We start from the raw sequence: 25,880 nt of genomic DNA, 5'->3' as shown, positions 1-25,880 counted from the left end.
TTCAAATAAATTCAGCTCAACTATTGTTTCTTGGAGATAAGATACTATACGACGAAATGTGCTAGTTTTTTTGATGCTTAGAACGTTTCTGAAATTAGTCATTCTTCCCTGTCAATATTGTGCACACACACACACACACACCTTTTGATGCCATATATGTAGCAGACGGTGATAACTTCAATGAGGACGATGAAGAGCAGAGAGAAGGTGGCTCCATAGTCGTTGAACATGGTGAACCAGTAGTTCCCAGAGCGGGTGGTGAAGCCCAGGCCAAGCAGCAGGCAGAATAGACACACCAGACCTACAGGATATGACAACACACCTGTTAGTCACACACACCAGACCTACAGGATATGACAACACACCTGTTAGTCACACACACCAGACCTACAGGATATGACAACACACCTGTTAGTCACACACACCAGACCTACAGGATTGGCCAACTCAGCCTAGTCTACCAAGCTTATCTCTGTCCTGGCAACCCAATGGTTGTACCAGCTTCCCCCGATGTTAGGACAGCAGAGTCCCTGCCCGTCTTCTGAAAATGTCTGAAAACCTATCTCATCAAATAATATCTTAAATAAGGTAATAAATAAGATATTTAAAAAAACTTTCACTTGTATTTTCCTACTAGCACTGACTTTGCTGAAAACCTCTTTATTAAGAAAACATTTATTTACTACGACTGTGATATGTAGTTGTCTCACCCAGCCACACACACACACACACCTAACTCAAGCAGCAGGCAGAACAGACACACCAACCTAAAGGTCAAGGGTCAACTCTAACCCTCATGTTCATACCTTAGCTCAATTCTTACCCTCAACCACAACCCTAACCCTAGCTTCCTGACCACACCGTAGCTCAACCCTAACCCCCCTTCCACTCTTCCCCTCATCACCCCTTCTCTCTCACCATTGAGTGTTTTGGTGCTCATGTAGTGGCTGATGAACTTCAAGTCACTGAGGGGGGTGATGACGGCGATGACGTTGCCCAGCATACTGCCCATGCCCAGCAGCAGCAGCATGATGAAGTAGAGCACAGACCACAGCTGAGACACGGGCATGTTCTTAATGGCCTCACTGTACACTATGAAGGCCAGGCCTGTACCCTCAACAGCCTGGGAGGGAGGGAGGGAGGGAGGGAGGGGGAGAGAGAGAGCATAGTGCATAGTGCAAAAGTGGCTAAAGTTAGTATTTCATTTTTTGCTTTCCTCCATTGGAAACTTAAGTGGGATAGTTTATTAAAGACAAAATGGAAAATCCAGGAGACAATTGAAAATTAAATATTAACATTAATTGTAACTGCAACAACCAATGATACTTGCCACATCTCACTACCACCACCACAGAGTCAAATAAAGTTGTATAGGTGACAAGATTAACGATTTATAGAACGGTGAGTAAAGTTTTTATTGCCTCACAGTAAAATTAATTAATTTTGTTGCTACATGATAACATATTGTCAGGAAACCAGAGGTATTTTGTTAGATTAAAGGCTCGATTCAATCCATATTGCGGAAGTTCTGTGCTATAGTGCAAACATTTTAAGGTAAGATCGGATTGAAACGATTTCTGCAGCACTGCCTTTAAATATCAATCTCGCTATATCGCAGAACTTCTGCGATTCAGATTGAATCGAGCACTAAGAGAAGTAGTAAATGAAGTTGTCTTATCAGTATTTTGCACAAGTTTTCCTTTTGAGTTTATTAGTTCATTTGAGTTGTGTGTTAACATGACCTACCGTGTCTAGTTCAGCCTCTAGGTCACAGGTCTCCAGCCTACCTCCCAGACTGGCAAACTGTTCTGGGTGTGTCCTGTTCAGCTCAGCGATCCAGTGCTTGACATTCTCCAGACTGATGGTGTCCTCTGCTAGATCAAAGGTGTTCAGGAGCAGCAGTCGCACCCTGGGAGAAGAAGAGAAATGTCAGTGTCATGAAAAGGACAAGTAGTGTAGCGCGGTTTCTCTGAACTTTTTTTAGATGGGGTGGGGTGGGCCAGGTAACTTCCTGCTATTCTACGCATTTTGCCATGAGGTTGAGAGAAGATTTAGCAGTTGTATAGCTAATGTCATGTCATTCTAAACATTTTGCCATGGCTTATGACATTTATACATTTTTTGGTTGGGACCTCCCCGCCTAGTGGGGCTGCATGCTACGCCACTGGAAATTACATTTCTGATCTGAATCATACAGTATATCTAACACCCTATACAATTCCTCTCATTGCTGATGTAGATTCCAATGCTTTCCCAAGTCCAAGCACCTGTCATCTCTTCCATCTGTATGTCTGCAGAAAGTGCTACAGTCTACAGACGTTAAATTAATTGTATATGTTTGACCTAAAATTGTTTACGTTTGTACTGGATGAGTGCTGCTGACTGGTGTCACCTACTTCTCTGAGTTGAAAGTTCAATGCCAAAGTCATTGAGACAACCAACCAGACCGCGACCCCACCCAGGGCCTCACCTCTCCAGGCAGCTCTCGTAGTTGAAGGTGGCCTTAAAGCCATAGATGGAGAAGGTGACGATACTGGCAAAGATGGAGGTGCCGCTGTTGACCATGGACACGACGATGGCCTGCTTCTCAAAGTTGTTGTTGTACTGGTTGTAGCTGGCAAAGGCGATGAGGGATCCAAAGCCCAGGCCCAGAGAGAAGAAGATCTGAGTGGCCGCGTTGATCCACGTGGTGGGTTTAGCCAGCTGTTCCATCTGAGACAGCAAACACACACACATAAGTAATGGCACACACACATGTGTAAAGCAGGATTAAACATAACAGAACACTGTACATGAGCTACCATACCTTGGCGGGGAAAACATAGATCTATTGCATCGCGTCTATGCCGCTCTGTCTTTGCACATCCATATATTTATATGTACTTATTCCTATTCCATCCCTTTACTTACATTTGTGTGTATTAGGTAGTTGTTGGGGAATTGTTAGAATACTTGTTAGATATTGCTGCACTGTCGGAACTACAATCACAAGCATTTCGCTACACTCACAATAACATCTGCTGTGCATGTGTATGTGACCAATAAGATTTTATTTGATTTGATCAATAACATTGTTTCATTCATCTAATCATTCATACCTTGGGCGTGAACATGTACTTCACACCGTTGATGGCTCCGTGAAGGGTGACCCCACGGATGAGGTAGATGATGAGGACCAGGTAGGGGAATGTGGCTGTGAAGTACACCACCTAGAAAGGGCAGAATAAGCAGGGGGATTCAGGGTCAAAGTTCAACTATGCTGCACTGGTTGCCTGTTTGCCAACACAAATTTGGCCCAATTTTCCCATGGTTTTATAATATTGCTCACTGAATTTACTGTGAAGTTGTAGGTGAAAGTGAACTTGTTTGTGTATATCTTTCCATCAATTGATAACGATGCTATTACTTTTCTATTATTTCTCTCTGTATTGTTGGGAAGGGCCGTATGAAACCATTTCACTGTTAATCTACACCTGTTGTTTATGAAGCATGTGATGATTAAAATGTGATTTGATTTGATGAACCTCTTCTAGGTCATTTTGGATGAGAGATCAAATCAAAATCAATTGTCAGAACGAATCAGAACGACTCAGAACGATTCAGTTTTCACGGGACCTCTTGCGTGTTATAATAAAGATCATAGGCAGCTCGTGAGTTTCAAGTTTGGGGAAGCTTACAATTTATCCTACCGTTTCTACCTATCTGCATTCCAGTTATTTTTCGTGGAACAGCTTCATTTAAATAATAACGTTTTTGTTTCTCAAAATTACTCTCACGTGGTTAATCAGAAAAATCTGAATTAAAATGATAAAAATCTCAATTAATGCAAGAGCACCAGCCTTTGCCACATGGACACATAGATACACTATGATCCACTGGCAGCTAAAGAAATTAGAACATAGAACTCAGCGTTGGCCTATAGGCCAATGCAGCAGTAGGCCTATAACTTCCATCGTCAACTAAGTAAAATAGGCCTAAAACAAATTAAAACAGTAGAAGATATCCTTGTGAAAATTCTGTTTTTTTCAAACGCATTAGCCTTTCTACTCTGCCTGTCTTCCTCCCTTTCTATCTGTCTTGACTTGAGCTATCGCTAGTGAAGTGCACCATTGTTTAAATTGTAGCAGGTTGGCGTGCTCAGACGTGTGCGCTCCCTCTACGTTATGACAGAGAAACCATACACATGCTCATTTCTCACATGGAGCACTCCAAACGAAAAACATTGAAAAAAATGGACAAAACTCCTAAATAAACCAAAACCTGTTTCTCACAAGTGTAGCAGGTTGTGAACTCTGCAAACAACGTTTCCACTCCAAGAATGAGAACGGTAAATTACTGTAATACATGAATTAACAGAAATGTATGTAACCAAATGACGGGGATTAACGGTAACTTTATTAGGCCTACTGGTTACATACTGTATATAATGGGGAATTGATCAAAATAAGCAATCAAAGGGAAAACAATTCACACAATAAACAATGAATGTGCAAGAATTGTTGGAAGACATTGGAGCACATTTTTGAGAGCTGAGTGCATGCATTCTGGAAAGAGACGCAGATGCCCATATTTTCGCCACTCACCCGTCCCCTTATTCTTGTCTCAACATTTTAAATGATACTCAAGACACATTATCTTCACACATTTGTAGATGCTTTTCACTGGCATCAGCAACTCAATAATCAGATAGGCCTATTACCACGCGCGCTGACAAATTTGCTGGCTTCCCAAATAGGGCCTTCAGCACTTGTGATTTGAAACAATCCACAGCTAGTTTAAAAAATGAAGACGCTAATGATCCTCTGTGGCTAAGTCAAGCTCTCTGGTAAAGTATTTTTAATTATTTTATTTAGACAGGAGTAATTATATAATTTTGGCAAAACATCAATTCACTTTACGGGAAGCCAGCATCGAACAGTGCACTGTTTCCTTTCTAATTCGCACGTGGCTGAAACCAGAGATTTGTATATAATGACGAGATTCTCATCTCTGCACTAACAAAGTGAGTCGTGGTCCCAAAGGCGGGAATGTAGGCGACAAGCTTATATCTGCATATTATGCCCATAGAAAGACATTGGGCTTATTCAGGATAGATTTGGACGTGAGTGAGCCCTCTGGATAAGAGCGTCTGCTAAATGACTCAAATGTAAAAATGTAAATGTAAACAATGCAGCAGATGTATCTGATGGTGTCTGGACAGAAAAGGTAAGACATGCCATACTCCTTTTGTCCAGAGAGCATCAGATACATGGTCTACACATACGGAGACATGGTTGTTTCACTGCTGTTTCACTCGCTCATTGATGCGTCTTTGTGTCCGAGCGTGTCTCAGATAAATCATTTATTAAAACTTCAATATTTTATTTGGACTGGCAAGGTGGTACAGCAGGACAGGCCAGGCCCCCTAGGGCCCGCCCTTAACACCGGTTCTGCCATGAGTCCACTGTGAACAGCAGACAAGAAAACAGTTCTCTGTCCTTGTTGACACAGTATCCTTTACTTTCACCCTGGCTTGTCTCCTCAGAGACTCCTACTCCAGATAGTTTTGTAATGAAGTAGGCCAAGGTTTTAAAAACTTTCCTATGATGCCCCCTCACTCTCTCAGCAGATGTTTTCCTCAGTTCAGTAAAGATCCGTTGGATCTGCTTCTCCTTTCCCTGCTCCATAATTCTGAGTTGGCAAACTGCAGCCACAAACTTTGACTGTTTTATTCGCCAGGCCTTGATGGACAACTATCTGACCATATAGAATATTGAACTGTTTGTACCTTGTCTCGCCATTGCGAAGAACTTTCTGGACCCTTTCCTTTGTTATCGAGGTCACCTCTCAGCTGACTGTTTTCCTCTGCTCAGTAAAAATACAGGTAACTGCCAAAATAAAGGAAACACTTGACTAAATGAGGGATACAAAGTATACTGAAAGCAGGTGCTTTCACACAGGTGTGGTTCCTGAGTTAATTAAGCAATTAGCATCCCATCATGCTTAGGGTCATGTATACAAATACTGGGCAGGTCATTCTTTTTGCCACCATGGCTATGCCCCCATCCACAGGGCATGAGGCGTCACTGAATGAGCATGAAACGATGTAAACCATATGCCAAGGCCATCTCATTCACCAGATCTCAACCCAATTGAACACTTATGGGAGATTCTGGAGTGGTGCCTGCAACAGCGTTTTCACCACAATCAACAAAACACGAAATGGAATTTCTCGTGGAAGAATGGTGCTGCATGCCTCCGATAAAGTTCCAGACACTTATAGAATCTATTCCAAGGTGCATTGAAGCTGTTCTGGCTCGTGGTGGCCCAATAACCTATTAAGACACTTTATGTTGGTGTTTCCTTTCTTTTGGCAGTTACCTGTATGACATAGGAGACGATAGTGACCTATGTCCACTAGATCTGCAGCTAGTATGACATAAGGGTGCTATAACTGTCCTGACCCTGTCCATCGTTCCCGAGCTGAACTCTTGACCTCTCACCTTCCCGGTGGACTTGACCCCCTTGACGATGAACAGGTAGACAATAATCCAGGCCAGCAGGAGGCAGAGCGCCTGTCCCATGTGAATCCCTCCGTTCTCCTCGATGGACCCGGAGATGTCCAGGGTCTCTCTGTAGAAGAAGTACTGGGTGGGCGTGGCCCGCTCACACTCCTCCACAGGGCCGGTCAGGTTGCTGTTAGCCGGGCACTCTGCCCATGGCAGGATCGACTGGAGCAGAGTGGGAGGAAACAGCACAGGTCAGGTCAGGCACAGGATGTTACAGATAGCACTAGAGCAATGAACTGCGTCTTCTAAGATTCCAAACAAAACAGTCTGCACAGGACCAATAGTGTGCACTCAAAGCTGAGTGATGGCTTTGGTTCTGTTAGTTCTGGATACATCTGGCAATAAGATTGTATGTAACAAGTTATTGAAGATTGTCTACATTTTATGATCGCATCATACATCTGAATGTAGGTCAAATCATTTGAATTTTGACATTGTGAGACTGGAACTAACCTGGAATGAATGAAAGAGGTACCAGAAACTCCATGCATTGATGACGTTGTAATAGAGGCATAGGTACATGGAGGTCACAACACTGGCCATACCTGGAACCAGCAGAGAGAAGAACAGATCCATTTAAACTATAAGCAGATAATAACTACTTTTTCAAAGTAACTTTAGTTAAGTAAACTATATTTTTCTTCCAGTGTGAAGTAATTGGTAGCTTAAACTATATACTATATTTTTAGAGTAGTTTCCCCAACACTGTACATTTGACACAAAAGTACTGGCCTAAATGTAACAAAACCATATATTTAAATATGTGTAATGTGATAAATTATAGGCAAGTTTATGTACTTTATTTAATGGCAAGGTGCACCCATACATGTGTTGCACTCTATGTGCGGTGTCCTCTGTCCAAAAAAGTATTAATAATAATAATAAATAAATAAATGATATATACAGTACCAGTCAAAAGTTTGGACACACCTACTCATTCAAGGGTTATTTTTACTATTTTCTACTTTGTAGAATAATAGTGAAGACATCAATACTAGGAAATAACACATTTGGAATCACGTAGTAACCAAAAAAGTGTTAAACAAAATGTTAATGTCTTCACTATTACTCTACAATGTAGAAAATAGTAATAAAACATTTAAGAACTTGATGCAAATTAATGACTTAAAAATCATACAATGTGATTTTCTGGATTTTTGTTTTAGATTCAGTTAATCACAGTTAAAGTGTACCCATGATAAAAAAAAAACTACAGACCTCTACATGCTTTGTAAGTGGGAAACCCCGCAAAATCGGCAGTGTATCAAATACTTGTTCTCCCCACTGTATATATATTTCAGTACTCACCCACTCCCCCCAGATAGGGGCTAATAGCTCTCCATGCTCCAATGCTGCCCAGACGCATCTTCTGGCCAATGGCTAACTCCATGTAGAACAGGGGTACCCCCAACAGGACCAGCATGAGCATGTATGGGATCAGGAACCCACCTGAGGACAGAAAAAGGACACACACACAGTATATTTTACCATTCAAAACACCTGCAGTAGCAGAGACAAAAACACACACATCATCTATAAGGTGATGAACTGAGCTTCTGATTCACATGACACCCAGATTTTTAAATTATTATTATTATTTTAAACATTTTAAATTTCACCTTTATTTAACCAGGTAGGCTAGTTGAGAACAAGTTCTCATTTACAACTGCGACCTGGCCAAGATAAAGCAAAGCAGTGCGACATAAACAACAACACAGTTACACATTGCATAAACAAGCATACAGTACAATAACACAATTGAAAAAAAGAAAGTCTATATACAGTGTGTGCAAATGGCGTGAAGAGGTAATGCAATAAATAGGCCATAGTAGCAGAGTAATTACAATTTAGCAAATTAACACTGGAGTGATAGATGAGCAGATGATGATGTGCAAGTAGAAATACTTGTGTTCAAAAGAGCAGAAAAGTAAATAAAAACAATATGGGGATGAGGTAGGTAGATTGGGTTGGCTATGTACAGCTGCAGCAATCAGCTCAGATAGCTGATGTTTAAAGTTAGAGAGGGAAATATAAGTCTCAAGCTTCAGCGATTTTTGCAATTGTTCCCGTCATTTGTAGCAGAGAACTGGAAGGAAAGGCGGCCAAAGTAGGTATTGGCTTTGGGGATGACCAGTGAGATATACCTGCTGGAGTGCGTGCTACGGGTGGGTTTTGTTATCGTGACCAGTGAGCTGAGATAAGGCGGAGCTTTACCGGGCATAGACTTATAGATGACCTGTAGCCAGTGGGTCTGGCAAAGAATATGTAGCGAGGGCCAGCCGACTAGAGCACAAAGGTCACAGTGGTGGGTGGTATAAGGGGCTTTGGTGACAAAACGGATGGCACTGTGATAGACTACATCCAGTTTGCTGAGTAAAGTGTTGGAAATTATATTGTAAATGACATTGCCGATGTCGAGGATCGGTCAGTTTTTACGAGGGTATGTTTTGGTGGGGTGAGTGAAGGAGGCTTTGTTGTGAAATAGGAAGCCGATTCTAGATTTCATTTTGGATTGGAGATGTTTAATATGAGTCTGGAAGGAGAGTTTACAGTCTAGCCAGACACCTAGGTATTTGTAGTTGTCCACATATATAAGTCAGAACCGTCCAGAGTAGTGATGCTAGTCTTGCGGGCGGGTGCGGGCAGTGAACGGTTGAAAAGCATGCATTTAGTTTTACTAGCGTTTAAGAGCAGTTGGAAGCCACGGAAGGAGTGTTGTATGGCATTGAAGCTCGTTTGGAGGTTAGCTAACACAGTGTCCAAAGAAGGGACAGATGTATACAGAATGGTGTCGTCTGCGTAGAGGTGGATCAGGGAATCACCCGCAGCAAGAGCGACATCGTTGATAAATACAGAGAAAAGAGTCGGCCCGAGAATTGAACCCTTGAAAATGTGTTCTCTTTCTTAATAGTTCTACTTCATTTACACAATGAATGTGGTCTCGGTCCTTGTATTCTGTGAGAATGCTGTTCACTGACCACAGCTCAGCATTCAACACCTTACAAGCTCATAACTAAGCTCAGGCAGCTCAGACTGCGTGGCCACGTATGACTCCAACACCATTAAGTTTTCTGACGACACGACGGTGAGACTGCCTATAGAGAGAAGGTCAGTGACCTGGCAGTGTGGTGCCAAGACAACAACCTCTCCCTCAATGTCAGCAAGACAAATGAGCTGACCGTGGACTACAGGAAACGCAGGGCTGAGCATCCATCCACATCAAAGGGTAGGTAGTGAAGCGGGTCAAAAGCTTCAAGTTCCTTGGTATCAACATCACTAAGGAATTAACATCTGAAAAAAGAGTAGCAAGGCTATATACAGACACCTGTTAGTCAGGCGTATTGAGGTAGTATGTACATGTAGGTATCGTTAAAGTGACTGTGCATATATGATGAACAGAGAGTAGCAGAAGTGTAAAAGAGGGGTTGGCGGGTGGTGGGACACAATGCAGATAGCCCGGCTAGCCAATGTGCGGGAGCACTGGTTGGTCGGGCCAATTTAGGTAGTATGTACATGAATGTATAGTTAAAGTGACTAAGCATATAAGATAAACAGAGAGTAGCAGCAGCGTAAAAGAGGGGTTGGGGGGGCACACAATGCAAATAGTCCGGGTAGTCTGGGCCATACGCACTACCCTCTGAAGTGCCTTGCGGTAGGAGGCTGAGCAATTGCGTACCAGGCAGTGATGCAACCGGTCAGGATGCTCTCGATGTTGCAGCTGTAGAACCTTTTGAGGATCTCAGGACCCATGCCAAATCTTTTTAGTTTCCTGAGGGGGAATAGGTTTTGTCATGCCCTCTTCACGACTGTCTTGGTGTGTTTGGACCAATCTAGCTTGTTGTTGACACCAAGGAATTTGGAACTCTCAACCTGCTCCACTATAGCCCTGTCGATGAGAATGGGGACGTGCTCCTTTTCCTGTAGTCCACAATCATCTCCTTAGTCTTGGTTACATTGAGGGATAGGTTGTTATTCTGGCACCCCCCGGCCAGGTCTCTGACCTCCTCCCTATAGACTGTCTCGTCGTTGTCGGTGATCAGGCCTACCACTGTTGTGTCGTCAGCAAACTTAATGATGGTGTTGGAGTCGTGCCTCAACCCCATCACATCACAACATTGCCTCTTCCCCCTCTTCCCCCCTCTTCCCCCTTGACCGCAAGGCCCTGCAGAGGGTAGTTTGTAAGGCCCAGTATATCACTGGCGACAAGCTTCCTGCCATCTACACCAGGTGGTGTCAGAAGAATGCCCTAAAAATTGTCCAAGACTCCAGCCACCCAAGTCACAGAATGTTCTCTCTTCTCTCTTCTAGTGGTACTGATGCACCAAGTCTGGAACAAAAGGACCCTGAACAGCTTCTACCCCCAAGCCATACGACTACTAAATAGTTAACCAAATAGCTACCCAGACTATCTGCATTGACCTTCTTTTTACTAACTCTTTTGACTCATCACATACGCTGCTATTTTCTATCCTGTTACTTAGTCACTTTACCCCTACCTATATGGACATATTTATCTCAATTACCTCTTACCCCTGCACATGGACTCGGTACCCGTACCCCGTGTATATAGCCAAGTTATCGTTACTCTTTGTGTATTTATTCCTTGTGTTATTACTCTCTGCATTGTTGTGAAGGGCCCGTAAGCATTTCACCATAAGTCTACAATTGTTGTTGATTTGATACTCTATGAGGAAATAGCAAAAAACTATTTAACTGTCTGTTTGGGTTTTTGAAGTGTATTTTATCCAATTTATGCTTTGGACATAAATACGAGTATAGGATTAGACAATAACATTATTTGGGTATGAGTTAACACAATATTAACTTTTAAGTGTTTTGTTTTCACTGGACAGTTACATTAAGGCAATAACTCTACAATAAGAAATACAGAATAACTCTACTTGCATACCACACCTGTATTTACAGAATGGACATATTGGCCTTAAAGCAACAGAGGCATCAAGGAGTCTCCTGTATGTGAACATTTTCTATGAATCTATGAATGGAAGAACACATCATAGACACATGTTGTAAAACTTTGCAATCAGTTGAGACCATTAAAAGTGAAATGCAAAAGCAAATGTTAATCCATTGTTATTCTGTGATAAACAACGGGTCCATTATTATTCTGTGATAAACAACGGGTCCATTGTTATTCTGTGATAAACAACGGGGCCTGTTAAGGGTTAAAAATGTGATCTGTATCAGTCTAAACTTGGAGTGGAAAGCTATTTTATGCGTGCGCTTTTGAAAGCTCCTTTATATATGCGCTTTGGTACGTCCATACCCTCTGTTTTTGAGAGGACTAATGGTTCTCAGTGACTTATGGGGGAGGAAAATGAAAAATACGAATTGAACTAACAACTAAGTGAGATAATTTTTTAAACCATTGCACATTTCCTGCACCATTAACTTTTAGAGGAAGAAAACAAATGGCTGCACAGTAAACACCTTCACTCACTAGAAATGTTTAACAATGTGACTGACTCTAACCAATATAGTAATTGTTCAGATTCCATGTAAATGGGTAATAAACTGACAACGTTTCACCCAGGGTAAAACAATAACTAACCTATTCTACAACCGCACAACATCAGTGTGCCATTGCGCATGGATAAAGGTGAATAAAGTGGACACTGACTGGCTATTCATATAGCCTACATTACCACTTTTAATCAGTAAACACTAATTGTATTCATTCATTTTACACAGTGTCCAATATTGCAGTTCTATATTTAATCAAAAAAATAACTGTTGGCCTAAATGTACAATAGATTATGGATTAAACCATAAATTAGTCTATGCGCTGCACCTAAACAATAAATAAATATTGCTTACCCCCGCCATGCATTTGACACAAGTATGGAAAACGCCACACATTTCCCAGTCCAACCGCGTATGATACACACGCCAGGACAAATTGCATGGGATTGTCCCACTCTGCTCTTGCGGCGTCCTTCCCCATCGTTGCGTCCTGAGCACACAATCAAGCCAATTTTCAGGTCTGGTCGAGTCGGTGGCAGTGCGGTGCCGGTGAACAACCTTGACAGTCAGTAAGCCTGTCTGAAATACCGGGAGTAGGAATGGCACTCCTGTCTGGAGTAGAACAAATCCAATGACAGCGTCTGGGAAACAGGGAAAGTGTTTCAACAGGAGGCTGTATGAGTCAGACACATTTGCAATGGTTGAAGAAATAGCATGGAGTTTATAGAACGCTTGCCCATTCTACTGAGGTCCCCCAATTCGAGAGGGAGGGCCTAACGTGTTAAGTACTGTAGGCATGGGCTAGAGTTTAATGGAGTTTATGTAACCCAGGTGAATGTTTGATTTTCACAGCTCTTCTTAAAAACTTGAGCTTATAAGCCTGTCATAGAGACAGTGGACCATCACCAACACCTTTTATATTCCTTAGGGTAAGCTTCAGATAGCATGTGTTTGCTTTTGTACAATGGACTTCACAGTGCAAGATTCAATGCTGGAAATAATGTATTTATTTTCCTTTTTACTGTTCATACAACTTCAAATATAGTACTGGAGTCCGATGTGCAAAAACAGCACAACCACTGTGTTGAGGTGTCAATGATTCAAATAGCTGTTTCTATAAGAATTCAATCAGTAAGGCACATTCTTCAATCTAAAAAGGAACATATCCATTACACTTTTATTGCATTTAAATTAAAAAGCAACGCAGAGGAAAAAATTGTACACGTAAAAATGAGTGAATATACAGCATCACACACAGTGACGATACAGTACAAATAAAAGGATGAAATATCGAACCAAAAGAAACGAAAAGGAGACAATCAAAGAGAGTGAGAGAGAGAGCCCTCCAGGGGTATGTCCTCGCTGACGTTGTGTCTATCTACAGATTTCCCTGAAACCCCCTCTGAAGAGCTATGGCCTAATGGCTTATGGCTAACGGCTTAATAACATACAGTCCTTTCACAAGAGGGACAAGTATAGTACACTCTGACATTAGCCTCGAGAGTTACATTGCGATTGACTCCTCAATCGCAATGGTGTTACTCTACTCCAACACCATCACCAATATCAAGTGTGCAAGTTTACTGATGACACGATGGTGGTATGCTTGATCACCGACGGCGATGAGACGGCCTACATGGAGGAGGTCAGTGACCTGGCAGTGTGGCGCCGGGACAACAACCTCTCCCTCAACGTCAGTAAGACCAAGGAGCTGATCGTGGACTACAGGAAAAACATTTTGGGATTGAGGCAAGCACTCTCCCATCCACATCGACGGGGCTGCAATGATGCGGGACGAGAGTGTCAAGTTCTTTGCGCTCCAAATCACACATACAGTCACAGTCATGAAGAAGGCGTTTTAGCACCTTTTTGTCATGGGCTCTCAATTCCTCAAAAAGTTCTACAGCTGCACCATTGATAGCATCTTGACTGGCTGCATCACTGCTTGGTATGACAACTGCACCGTCCTCGATCGTGGTGCGGACAGCCCAGTACATCTCTGGGGCCGAACTCCCTGACATCCAGGACCTCTATATCAGGCAGTGTGAAAGGAAGGCCCGGAAAATCATTAAAGGCTCCAGCCACCCAAGTCATAAACCATTCTCTCTGCTTCCGCACTACAAGCGGTACCGCTGCATCAAGTCTGACACCAATAGGCTCCTAAAACACTTCTATCCCCAAGCCATAAGACTGGTAAATAGCTAACAAAATGGCTACTAGGACTGTCTGAGTTGTCCCTTGTATTTATCTATGCACACTCACAGGACTCTACACACTCACACACAGACACTCCAACAAACACAACATGCACACACATTTATACTGACTCCACACACACAAACGCACACACACTCACATATAATCTTCATTTACGCTGCTGCTACTCTGTTTATCATACATCATGATGCCTAGTCACCTTAACCCTAAACATACAGTGCCTTCGGAAAGTATTCAGACCCCTTAACTTTTTCCACATTTTGTTAAATTACAGCCTTATTCTAAAATAGATCCCCCCCCCCCCCCCCCCTCAGCAATCTACACACAATACCCCATAATGTCAAAGCGAAAACAGGTTTTTAGAAATGTTTGCACATTTATATATTTTTTATTTCAGAAATACCTTATTTACATAAGTAATCAGACCCTTTGCTATGAGACTCTAAATTGAGCTGAGGTGCATCCTGTTCCCATTGATCATCCTTGAGGCGTTTCTACAACTTGATTGGAGTCCTCCTGTGGTAAATTCAACTGTTAGGACATGATTTAGAAAGGCACACACCGGTCTATATAAGGTCCCACAGTTGACAGTGCATGTCAGAGCTAAAACCAAGCCATGGGGTTGAAGGAATTGTCCGTAGAGCTCCGAGACAGGATTGTGTCAAGGCACAGATCTGCGAAGGGTACCAAAACATGTCTGCAGCATTGAAGGTCCCCAAGAACACTGTGTCCTCCATCATTATTAAATGGAAGAAGTTTGGAACCGCCAAGACTCTTCCTAGAGCTGGCCGCCTGGCCAAACTGAGCAATCGGGGGAGAAGGGTCTTGGTCAGGGAGGTGACCAAGAACCCGATGGTCACTCTGACAGAGCTCTAGAGTTCCTATGTGGAGATGGGAGAACCTTCCAGAAGGAAGGCTTTCTGTGTTTTTGTTCTACCTCATGTTATTTTTTAATACTACATTGATATTGATCACTGCATTGTTGGGTTTAAAGCTTGCAAAAATAAATTTCACTGTACTTGTGCACGTGACATTCACTTGAAATTGAAACAAACAAGTCTAACACAATTATCACTGTATGTTTCACAATCCCTACTGTGTCAATAGTCCATCACTCATCCACTTCAAACCAGGGTCTCAGATGGGGGTAAAACTGGTTGTGCAATGGACGCCTGAAGGGTACACGTGCGGTTTGCTGCTTGCTGCACATCCCGCTTAACTGTTGTTGAATCCGGCCCATATGAGGCTGAGGCTGGTGGGACCGTTTGTCAGGGAAGGAAGGGAGGTAGGGGGCGCCGTTTTGTTGGAAGACTGGGCTCTGCTCAAACAGCGACAGGTGTAGAACTCACATCTGAGCCCTAAATGGGACACAACAGGAGTTAATAGTCGGAGCTGTCCAGTTGGGACTCGAGCGTCGTGGAGGGAGGCCATGGGACCATGTTAGAGGAGCTGTATGAGGCAACAGCAGGAGTGGTTACGGGTGGGTTGGGGGTCGGAAGAGGGGTGGGGTTCGGAGAGGGGTTCACAGTGAGGGGTGCAGCTGTACAATTGAGCTGAATTCTGTTTTCCATTGCTCCCCACTGACATAACACAAATGCATTGCTATTTGTCCCAGATGACATCCCCCTCTCTGATGCATTAGCTGTGTTTATTTTGGATTTCATAATGGTCCTAGTTGGACAGTTAAGGAAGACGCCTACGGGACTGGTGTGGCGTGATCATTGGGGTGGAGGTAGGAGGGAGAATGTCTGAAGGAAAGAGAAAACGCAGGACAGAAAAGCAACCCAGCCTGCATATTTACAGTTGAAGTCAGAAGTTTACATACACCTTAGCCAAACACATTTAAACTCAGTTTTTCACAATTCCTGACATTAACTGTAACTGAGTCAGGCATTTTCAGTTATGCCCACACATGTTCTATGAGAATTGAGGTCAGGGCTTTGTGATGGCCACTCCAATACCTTGACTTTGTTGTCCTTAAGCCATTTTTCCACAACTTTGGAAGTATGCTTCGGGTCATTGTCCATTTGGAAGACCCATTTGCGAACAAGCCTTAACTTCCTGACTGATGTCTAGAGATGTTGCTTCAATATATCCACATAATTTTCTTTCCTCATGATGCCATCTATTTTGTGAAGTGCACCAGTCCCTCCTGCAGCAAAGCACCCCCACAGCATGATGCTGCCACTCCTGTGCTTCATTGTTGGGATGGTGTTCTTCGGCTTGCAAGCCTCCCCGTTTTTCCTCCAACCATAACGATGGTCATTATGTCCAAACAGTTCTATTTTTGTTTCATCAGACCAGAGGACATTTCTCCAAAATGTACGATCTTTGTGTCATGTATTGTCATGTTGTGTCTTTCTGTCCTTTCCTTTCACCCTGTCTCCCTCTGCTGGTCGTATTAGGTTACCTTTTCTCCCCCGCTTTCCCCCAGCTGTTCCTTGTCTCCTCTTGACTACCTCGTCACCCCTTCTCCCACCTGTTCCCCTTTTCCCTCTGATTAGTCCCCTATATCTCTCTCTGTTTTTGTTCCTGTCCTTGTCGGATTCTTGTTTGTTGTGTTTCATGCCTGAGCCAGACTATCGTCATGTTTGCTGTAACCTTGTCCTGTCCTGTCGGAATCTGCCGGTCTATCTGAGCCTACCTATGTTTGGTTATTAAAGAAGCTCTGTTTAAGTTAGTTCGCTTTTGGGTCCTCATTCACTCACCGTAACAGAAGAATCCGACCAAGAATGGACCCAGCGACTTCGGATCCTCTCCACTCAGCCGTCGAGATCCAGGGAGCGATGCTAGGCAGACACGAGCAGGAATTGTCTGCTGCTCGACATGCCGTTGAGACCCTGGCCACCCAAGTCTCCAACCTCACAGAACAGGTTCACCATCTCCGCCTCGATCCACCGGCCACTTCCAGGGCTTTCGAATCTCCGGAGCCCAGAATCAATAACCCGCCGTGTTACTCTGGGGAGCCCACTGAATGCCGCTCGTTCCTCACCCAGTGTGATATTGTGTTTTCTCTCCAGCCCAACACTTACTCCAGGAGCACTGCTCGTGTCGCCTACGTCATATCTCTCCTTATTGGACGGGCTCGTGAGTGGGGCACGGCAATCTGGGAGGCAAGGGCTGAGTGTACTAACCAGTATCAGGACTTTAAGGAGGAGATGATACGGGTTTTTGATCGATCTGTTTTTGGGGAGGAGGCTTCCAGGGCCCTGTCTTCCCTATGTCAAGGTAATCGATCCATAACAGACTACTCTATTGAGTTTCGCACTCTTGCTGCCTCCAGTGGCTGGAACGAGCCGGCTTTGCTCGCTCGTTTTCTGGAGGGTCTCCGCGCAGAGGTAAAGGATGAGATTCTCTCCCGGGAGGTCCCTTCCAGCGTGGATTCCCTGATTGAACTCGCTATTCGCATTGAGCGACGGGTTGATCTTCGTCACCGAGCTCGTGGAAAGGAGCTCGCGTTCTCCGTTGCCCCCCTCTCCGCATCACTACCATCTTCCTCTGCCGGCTCGGGAGCTGAGCCTATGCAGCTGGGAGGTATCCGCATCTCGACTAAGGAGAGGGAACGGAGAATCACCAACCGCCTCTGTCTCTATTGCGGTTCTGCTGGTCATTTTGTCACTTCATGTCCAGTAAAAGCCAGAGCTCATCAGTAAGCGGAGGGCTACTGGTGAGCGCTACTACTCCTGTCTCTCCTTCAAGATCCTGCACTACCTTGTCGGTCCATCTACGCTGGACCGGTTCGTCAGCTTCCTGCAGTGCCTTAATAGACTCTGGGGCGGAGGGCTGTTTTATGGACGAGACCTGGGCTCGGGAACATGACATTCCTCTCAGACAGTTAAGGGAGTCCACGGCCTTGTTCGCCCTGGATGGTAGTCCTCTCCCCAGGATTCAGCGTGAGACGCTACCTTTAACCCTCACTGTTTCTGGTAATCATAGCGAAACCATTTCTTTTTTGATTTTTCGTTCACCTTTTACACCTGTTGTTTTGGGCCATCCCTGGCTAGTTTGTCATAATCCTTCCATTAATTGGTCTAGTAATTCTATCCTCTCCTGGAACGTCTCTTGTCATGTGAAATGTTTAATGTCTGCTATCCCTCCTGTTTCCTCTGTCTCTTCTTCACAGGAGGAGCCTGGTGATTTGACAGGGGTGCCGGAGGAATATCACGATCTGCGCACGGTGTTCAGTCGGTCCAGGGCCACCTCTCTTCCTCCACACCGGTCGTATGATTGTAGTATTGATCTCCTTCCGGGAACCACTCCCCCCCGGGGTAGGCTATACTCTCTGTCGGCTCCCGAACGTAAGGCTCTCGAGGATTATTTGTCTGTAGCTCTTGACGCCGGTACCATAGTCCCCTCCTCCTCTCCCGCCGGAGCGGGGGGTTTTTTTGTCAAGAAGAAGGACGGGTCTCTGCGCCCCTGCATAGATTATCGAGGGCTGAATGACATAACAGTTAAGAATCGTTATCCGCTTCCTCTTATGTCTTCAGCCTTCGAGATCCTGCAGGGAGCCAGGTTTTTCACTAAGTTGGACCTTCGTAACGCTTACCATCTCGTGCGCATCAGGGAGGGGGACGAGTGGAAGACGGCGTTTAACACTCCGTTAGGGCACTTTGAATACCGGGTTCTTCCTTTCGGCCTCGCTAACGCTCCAGCTGTCTTTCAGGCATTAGTCAATGATGTCCTGAGAGACATGCTGAACATCTTTGTTTTCGTTTACCTTGACGATATCCTGATTTTTTCACCGTCACTCCAGATTCATCTTCAGCACGTTCGACGTGTCCTCCAGCGCCTTTTAGAGAATTGTCTTTTTGTGAAGGCTGAGAAGTGCACTTTTCATGCCTCCTCCGTCACATTTCTCGGTTCTGTTATTTCCGCTGAAGGCATTAAGATGGATCCCGCTAAGGTCCAAGCTGTCATTGATTGGCCCGCCCCTAAGTCACGCGTCGAGCTGCAGCGCTTTCTCGGCTTCGCGAACTTCTATCGTCGTTTCATCCGTAATTTCGGTCAGGTGGCAGCTCCTCTCACAGCCCTTACTTCTGTCAAGACGTGCTTTAAGTGGTCCGTTTCCGCCCAGGCAGCTTTTGATCTCCTCAAGAATCGTTTTACATCCGCTCCTATCCTTGTTACACCTGACGTCTCTAGACAGTTCGTTGTCGAGGTTGACGCGTCAGAGGTGGGCGTGGGAGCAATTCTTTCTCAGCGCTCCCTCTCTGACGACAAGGTCCACCCATGCGCGTATTTTTCTCATCGCCTGTCGCCGTCGGAACGTAACTATGATGTGGGAAACCGCGAACTGCTCGCCATCCGGTTAGCCCTAGGCGAATGGCGACAGTGGTTGGAGGGGGCGACCGTTCCTTTTGTCGTTTGGACTGACCATAGGAACCTTGAGTACATCCGTTCTGCCAAACGACTTAATGCGCGTCAGGCGCGTTGGGCGCTGTTTTTCGCTCGTTTCAAGTTTGTGATTTCTTATCGTCCGGGCTCTAAGAACACCAAGCCTGATGCTTTATCTCGTCTCTTCAGTTCTTCAGTAGCCTCCACTGACCCCGAGGGGATTCTCCCTGAGGGGCGTGTTGTCGGGTTGACTGTCTGGGGAATTGAGAGGCAGGTAAAGCAAGCGCTCACTCACACTCCGTCGCCGCGCGCTTGTCCTAGGAACCTTCTTTTCGTTCCCGTTCCTACTCGTCTGGCCGTTCTTCAGTGGGCTCACTCTGCCAAGTTAGCCGGCCACCCTGGCGTTCGGGGTACGCTTGCTTCCATTCGCCAGCGTTTTTGGTGGCCCACCCGGGAGCATGACACGCGTCGTTTCGTGGCTGCTTGTTCGGTCTGCGCGCAGACTAAGTCCGGTAACTCCCCTCCTGCCGGCCGTCTCAGGCCGCTTCCCATTCCCTCTCGACCGTGGTCTCACATCGCCTTAGATTTTGTCACCGGACTGCCTTCGTCAGCGGGGAAGACTGTTATTCTTACGGTTGTCGATAGGTTCTCTAAGGCGGCTCATTTCATTCCCCTTGCTAAGCTTCCTTCTGCTAAAGAGACGGCACAAATCATCATCGAGAATGTTTTCAGAATTCATGGCCTTCCGTCAGACGTCGTTTCGGACAGAGGTCCGCAATTCACGTCTCAATTTTGGAGGGAGTTTTGCCGTTTGATTGGGGCTTCCGTCAGTCTCTCTTCCGGCTTTCACCCCCAGTCTAACGGTCAAGCAGAACGGGCCAATCAGACTATTGGTCGCATCTTACGCAGTCTTTCTTTTCGCAACCCTGCGTCTCGGTCAGAACAGCTCCCCTGGGCAGAATACGCCCACAACTCGCTTCCTTCGTCTGCGACCGGGCTATCTCCTTTTCAGAGTAGCCTCGGGTACCAGCCTCCGCTGTTCTCATCTCAGTTCGCCGAGTCCAGCGTCCCCTCCGCTCAGGCTTTTGTCCAACGTTGCGAGCGCACCTGGAAGAGGGTCAGGTCTGCACTTTGCCGTTATAGGACGCAGACTGTGAGGGCTGCTAATAAGCGTAGAACTAAGAGTCCTAGATATTGTCGCGGTCAGAGAGTTTGGCTCTCCACTCAGAACCTTCCCCTTAAGACGGCTTCTCGCAAGTTGACCCCGCGGTTCATTGGTCCGTTACGTATTTCTCGGGTCATTAATCCTGTCGCAGTTCGACTTCTTCTTCCGCGATACCTTCGTCGCGTCCACCCGGTCTTCCATGTCTCCTGTATTAAGCCCGTTCTTCGCGCCCCCGCTCGTCTCCCCCCCCCCCCCATCCTTGTCGAGGGCGCACCCATCTACAGGGTCCGCAGGATTTTGGACATGCGTCCTCGGGGCCGTGGTCACCAGTACCTCGTTGATTGGGAGGGGTACGGTCCTGAGGAGAGGAGTTGGGTTCCCTCTCGGGACGTGCTGGACCGTGCGCTGATCGAGGATTTCCTCCGTTGCCGCCAGGTTTCCTCCTCGAGTGCGCCAGGAGGCGCTCGGTGAGTGGGGGGGTACTGTCATGTATTGTCATGTTGTGTCTTTCTGTCCTTTCCTTTCACCCTGTCTCCCTCTGCTGGTCGTATTAGGTTACCTTTTCTCCCCCGCTTTCCCCCAGCTGTTCCTTGTCTCCTCTTGACTACCTCGTCACCCCTTCTCCCACCTGTTCCCCTTTTCCCTCTGATTAGTCCCCTATATCTCTCTCTGTTTTTGTTCCTGTCCTTGTCGGATTCTTGTTTGTTGTGTTTCATGCCTGAGCCAGACTATCGTCATGTTTGCTGTAACCTTGTCCTGTCCTGTCGGAATCTGCCGGTCTATCTGAGCCTACCTATGTTTGGTTATTAAAGAAGCTCTGTTTAAGTTAGTTCGCTTTTGGGTCCTCATTCACTCACCGTAACACTTTGTCCCCATGTGCAGTTGCAAACCGTAGTCTGGCTTTTTTATGGCAGTTATGGAGCATTGGCTTCTTCCTTTCTGAGCGATGTCGATATAGGACTTGTTTTACTGTGGATATAGATACTTTTGTACCTATTTCCTCCAGCATCTTCACAAGGTCCTTTGCTGTTGTTCTAGGGTTGATTTGCACTTTGCGCACCAAAGTACATTAATCTCTAGGAGACAGAATGTGTCTCCTTCCTGAGCGGTATGATGGCTGCGTGGTCCCATGGTGTTTATACTTGCATACTATTGCTTGTACAGATGAATGTGGTACCTTCAGGCGTTTGGAAATTGCTCCCAGGGATAAACCAGACTTAGAGGTCTACAATTTTTTTTCTAAGTTGTTGGCTGATTTCTTTAGCTTTTCACATGATGTCAAGTAAAGAGGCAGTGTGTTTGAAGGTAGGCCTTGAAATACATCCACAGGTATACCTCCAATTGACTCAAATGAGGTCAATTAGCCTATCAGAAGCTTCTAAAGCCATGACATCATTTTCTGGGATTTTCCAAGCTGTTTAAAGGCACAATCAACTTAGTGTATGTAAACTTCTGACCCACTGGAATTGTGATACAGTGAATTATACAGTGAGTTTGTTAACAAGAAATGTGTGGAGTGGTTGAAAAACTAGTTTTAATGACTCCAACCTAAGTGTATGTAAACTTACGACTTCAACTGTACAATAGGAGGGGGGTTGGGGGAGAGGAGGCATGTTTTGTCGACAGATGTGGAATTTAGCAAGAACGGCTCGCAGGAGGTCAACATCATATCCTCTTGTCTGTAATCCAGAACTGGTCTCAGTCTGCACCATGGTGAGCTTTCAACTGGCCACATCCTTCCAAATAAAAAGCAGAAAGGCCAGAGGCCAGAGGCTGCCTGGGATTGGGACAGATCTGACAGGAAAGATCTGGACAAAACGTCCACCACAGTGAGGCACAGCCCGTCTGGGTTAGGGTTCTGATGGTAAATGCTTTAACAGGTCCTGACATCTCATCCCTGTGGCTGCTGCGAGGAACAGAGACCCCATGCCTGCTCAGTACAGGAACGCTACAGGAACGAGAGGCAACTCCTCGCTGGCCCATAGCCCTGGCAACAATGGACAATTAGTGACTGTTGCGGTACAGACTGTCTGTAAAGTTAAGACGCCGTTACATAACAGTTCTCTCAATGGGTCTTTGTCTCTCACTGGGTCTTTGTCTCTCACTGGGTCTTTGTCTCTCACTGGGTCTTTGTCTCTCAAAGGGTCATTGACACACGCCTGTTCTGTCTCTCCAAGCAATGTGCCCAGTCTGCTCTTAAATCTTGTACACTTGTCACAAGATGGGTTGACCAGTTGAGGCCATTTGCATACACTTAATGAGTGTATTGTTTATGTTTTCCCTCAATGACAATTTGACACTTGTTTATTTACAAGGAAATAGAATTGCTTACAGATCCTTTTGTTTGTGAGCGTCACGCCACAGCACGCCACTGCGTTTTGGCTAAGATCAAGTATAGTACCTGAGTCACATGTATTGCTGCTTGCTAATGATATTGGTCTGGAACACCATCAAGGCAGCATGACTCTTGGCTCGCCCCGCGTGGGAAAGTCTGGCCAGAGGGTGTACTACTGCTTGGTGACAAAACATCCGGAACTGATGTTTGCCATGGAAACCATGTCAGCTGTTGAGATATTGCCGTTCAGTTGTTTGTGTCCGTTATTTGTTTGGGATGGGGTTCTGACACTTTCACCAATGTTTCAAGGCAAAGACTGGACTACGGAAATACCAGAGCCATATATCTGAACATTCCGACAGCGCCACTTTCTCCTCCATAGCTGTTGCTAAGTGATAATTTGACACTTCCGCATTGTGCTGTTTATTTCTGATAGTTTTCAAAACCTATGAAAATTTCCAGTGAAAGCAGATATGCAATTTGTTGACAGCACAACACAGTACAGACTTGGATACATATTGAATGCTAATCAATGAAAACGTCTGTCAAATTCGCTGCTCTGTTTTGCTTGTTTACAGCAGGTAATTTCATAGGGAATTGTCAGACGCGTTCTCGTACTGTTACATCATCAACCTTTCAAGAATTAAGTTATATCTGGGCGCTAACATGGCAGCCGTTCTAAATCCTGGCTGAACTATCTCTATATATGGAAATATATAGATTGAGTTTTCTGGCTCAAGTTTTCTGGTTGAGTTTTCTGGCTCAACTCAACCAGAAAACCCACAGTGCTTTTCAATGAGAAGGCTGCCACCACTAAGGCTTATCAGGTCCAAAGCTCCATTACCAGGGATTTATTTTAATAAGTTAGTAAGAGTTTCGGTCAGCTAGTTTGAGTGATTGTGGTGAAGGTTTTATCTCCATAATAATACAATTCTATAGTCATGACAGCATCTTTTTTCAAGGAGTTATTTTTCCCTTTTTCATTTTAGTGTGAATTTGATCTGATCCAATGGTAGACGTGACGCTGTATCTACTCTATGTGGTCATTTCAAACACAACACTGCCATCTACAGGAATAAACAGATACAGTCTTACTCTTGATTAGGGCAGACAAAGGGTGACTGTCGAAGTCAGAAACTTTTTCCAACAACTGATAGAAAAATAACAGGCTTGGTCAATTATAAACCTATACTTGTTTATTGATGGACATGACATTTGGAAACAAAACCTGCTGTAATATTTCCAAGGATCATGTAAGATCTTTGGATGTCCTACCAGCTACAACTTTAGCAGGATCCTTCCCTAAGTATCTAGCTATTCCATCCAGACCCTAGTCAAATCTTACAAACATGTAAACCAGAGTCTAACAGAACTATTGAGTCACTTCGCAGACCCACACTATCCCACAGTTCCATTTGTGAAAAGTTGTACCCCCTTGTGAGCTGGAGGAGGTGAATGGAGGAAGGGGCTCCAGCCCCCGACCCTGGACCCCTCCCTGGCTCCATACTGGGGATCTCTCTCAACCCTCTTCACACCGACTCAGGACAAACATGATAGGGCCTGAGCACGAGACCGAGAATGTTCTCCAGTAAAACCTGCAACATCATCCATGGCTGTCCATGCGTATGTCTATAGCTTTATCCATGCAGGATATAATGGATTTATCAATAGGTTGTTAGAAGGAACAAGGGTGAGATGAATGAATTAATGTAGACCGACAGAGAGACTGACAGTAAAATAAAAACTATATACTGTGTACAAACTGTGATAAATAAAACAAGGAGAGAAATGTAGAAATAAGTGAATACCCTACATGCATTCACATGGCCAAATGAAGCAGCTATAACTGATAGTTGCCACTTTAAAACACCCACCACCACAATGTAACCAACATTACGTTTCTTTTATTGTACCCCCTCACTTGTCAATATGTCCCTCACATGCACTTGCTACCATAAATCAAAGAACACAGGTGACACATACAAGTGGAAGATACTCTATCCTCAAGATATTCTAGCCTCGTGAATATTACAGAAGCATTCTTCAAGTTATTTGCATGCAATGATAGATCACAATAAAAATCTGTTTGATATTACCTTTGTATTCGCAGGCCAGGAGTGTTCTCTTCCTATCTGCTTGAATGATAAACAAGCAAGTTATAGCAAATTATAGGTTTAATTAATAGTTCTACCTTTTTCTTATCGCTCAAAGAAATCAGGCGTTCTGCGCACACAACATTATTTGAATTAAACAAAAAAATCTACTTTAATCGACTGTGGTATGTAATCAAATGTTCTCCTTCAACACATTCATTTTATGTATGAAATATGCTCCGTTTCTGTTGTGGTCCTCCTCCTATTTGGGATGGATGCGAGAGTTCGACGTGGGCTGGGCGCTTGCTTCCTATTGGTTAGTTCTTTCTCCCGCTCCATCAGTGAGCGAAATGCTGTTTTGAGTGGGCGCGGTGAAAATATTCCAGTAGGCTAGCTCAGAGAAATTCCTCCATAATCTCTGGCTAGTCTATGCAATCCATGTGGGCTCAAGCAATGAGTACAACGGGGTCATTATCATCATCAATTTACACGTCATTAAAAATTGCGCACGCAGTTCATCATCAGAAACGTCTGATGATGAAGTGATTAGGATTCCATCCAACTCCAAATGCAGTTTGTGCAAATTAAAGTGACGGTCCAAAGGTTTTTTTTTATAATTTCAACCAGTAGTTTTTAAAGTAGTGCTCACCAGCCATAAACAGTCACGAAAATTGTGCTCAATTGTGTACTACATCATTAGTTAA

General features: G+C 44.7%; 1 protein-coding gene across 1 annotated transcript in view; it reads right to left on the bottom strand.

The window, feature by feature from the left end:
- The window catches only part of LOC110539196 (sodium- and chloride-dependent transporter XTRP3), a 29,720-nt gene extending 4,280 nt beyond the window's left edge, over window positions 1-25,440 (bottom strand). The window contains exons 1-10 of the mRNA XM_036943660.2: window positions 25,180-25,440; window positions 12,387-15,607; window positions 7,857-7,997; window positions 7,002-7,093; window positions 6,483-6,710; window positions 3,099-3,209; window positions 2,471-2,712; window positions 1,747-1,909; window positions 919-1,123; window positions 142-301 (exon numbers count right to left, since the gene is read on the bottom strand). Of these exons, the coding sequence (XP_036799555.2) occupies window positions 142-301; window positions 919-1,123; window positions 1,747-1,909; window positions 2,471-2,712; window positions 3,099-3,209; window positions 6,483-6,710; window positions 7,002-7,093; window positions 7,857-7,997; window positions 12,387-12,513 (1,469 nt within the window). The 5' untranslated portion in view covers window positions 12,514-15,607; window positions 25,180-25,440. The remainder of the gene's footprint in view (window positions 1-141; window positions 302-918; window positions 1,124-1,746; window positions 1,910-2,470; window positions 2,713-3,098; window positions 3,210-6,482; window positions 6,711-7,001; window positions 7,094-7,856; window positions 7,998-12,386; window positions 15,608-25,179) is intronic.
- Window positions 25,441-25,880: the final 440 nt, after the last annotated feature.

The sequence above is a fragment of the Oncorhynchus mykiss genome, chromosome 2 (assembly GCF_057628025.1).
Source record: "Oncorhynchus mykiss isolate SJ-2025 chromosome 2, ASM5762802v1, whole genome shotgun sequence".
Lineage (NCBI taxonomy): Eukaryota > Metazoa > Chordata > Actinopteri > Salmoniformes > Salmonidae > Oncorhynchus > Oncorhynchus mykiss.
This window is presented reverse-complemented; position numbering and strand designations above follow the sequence as displayed.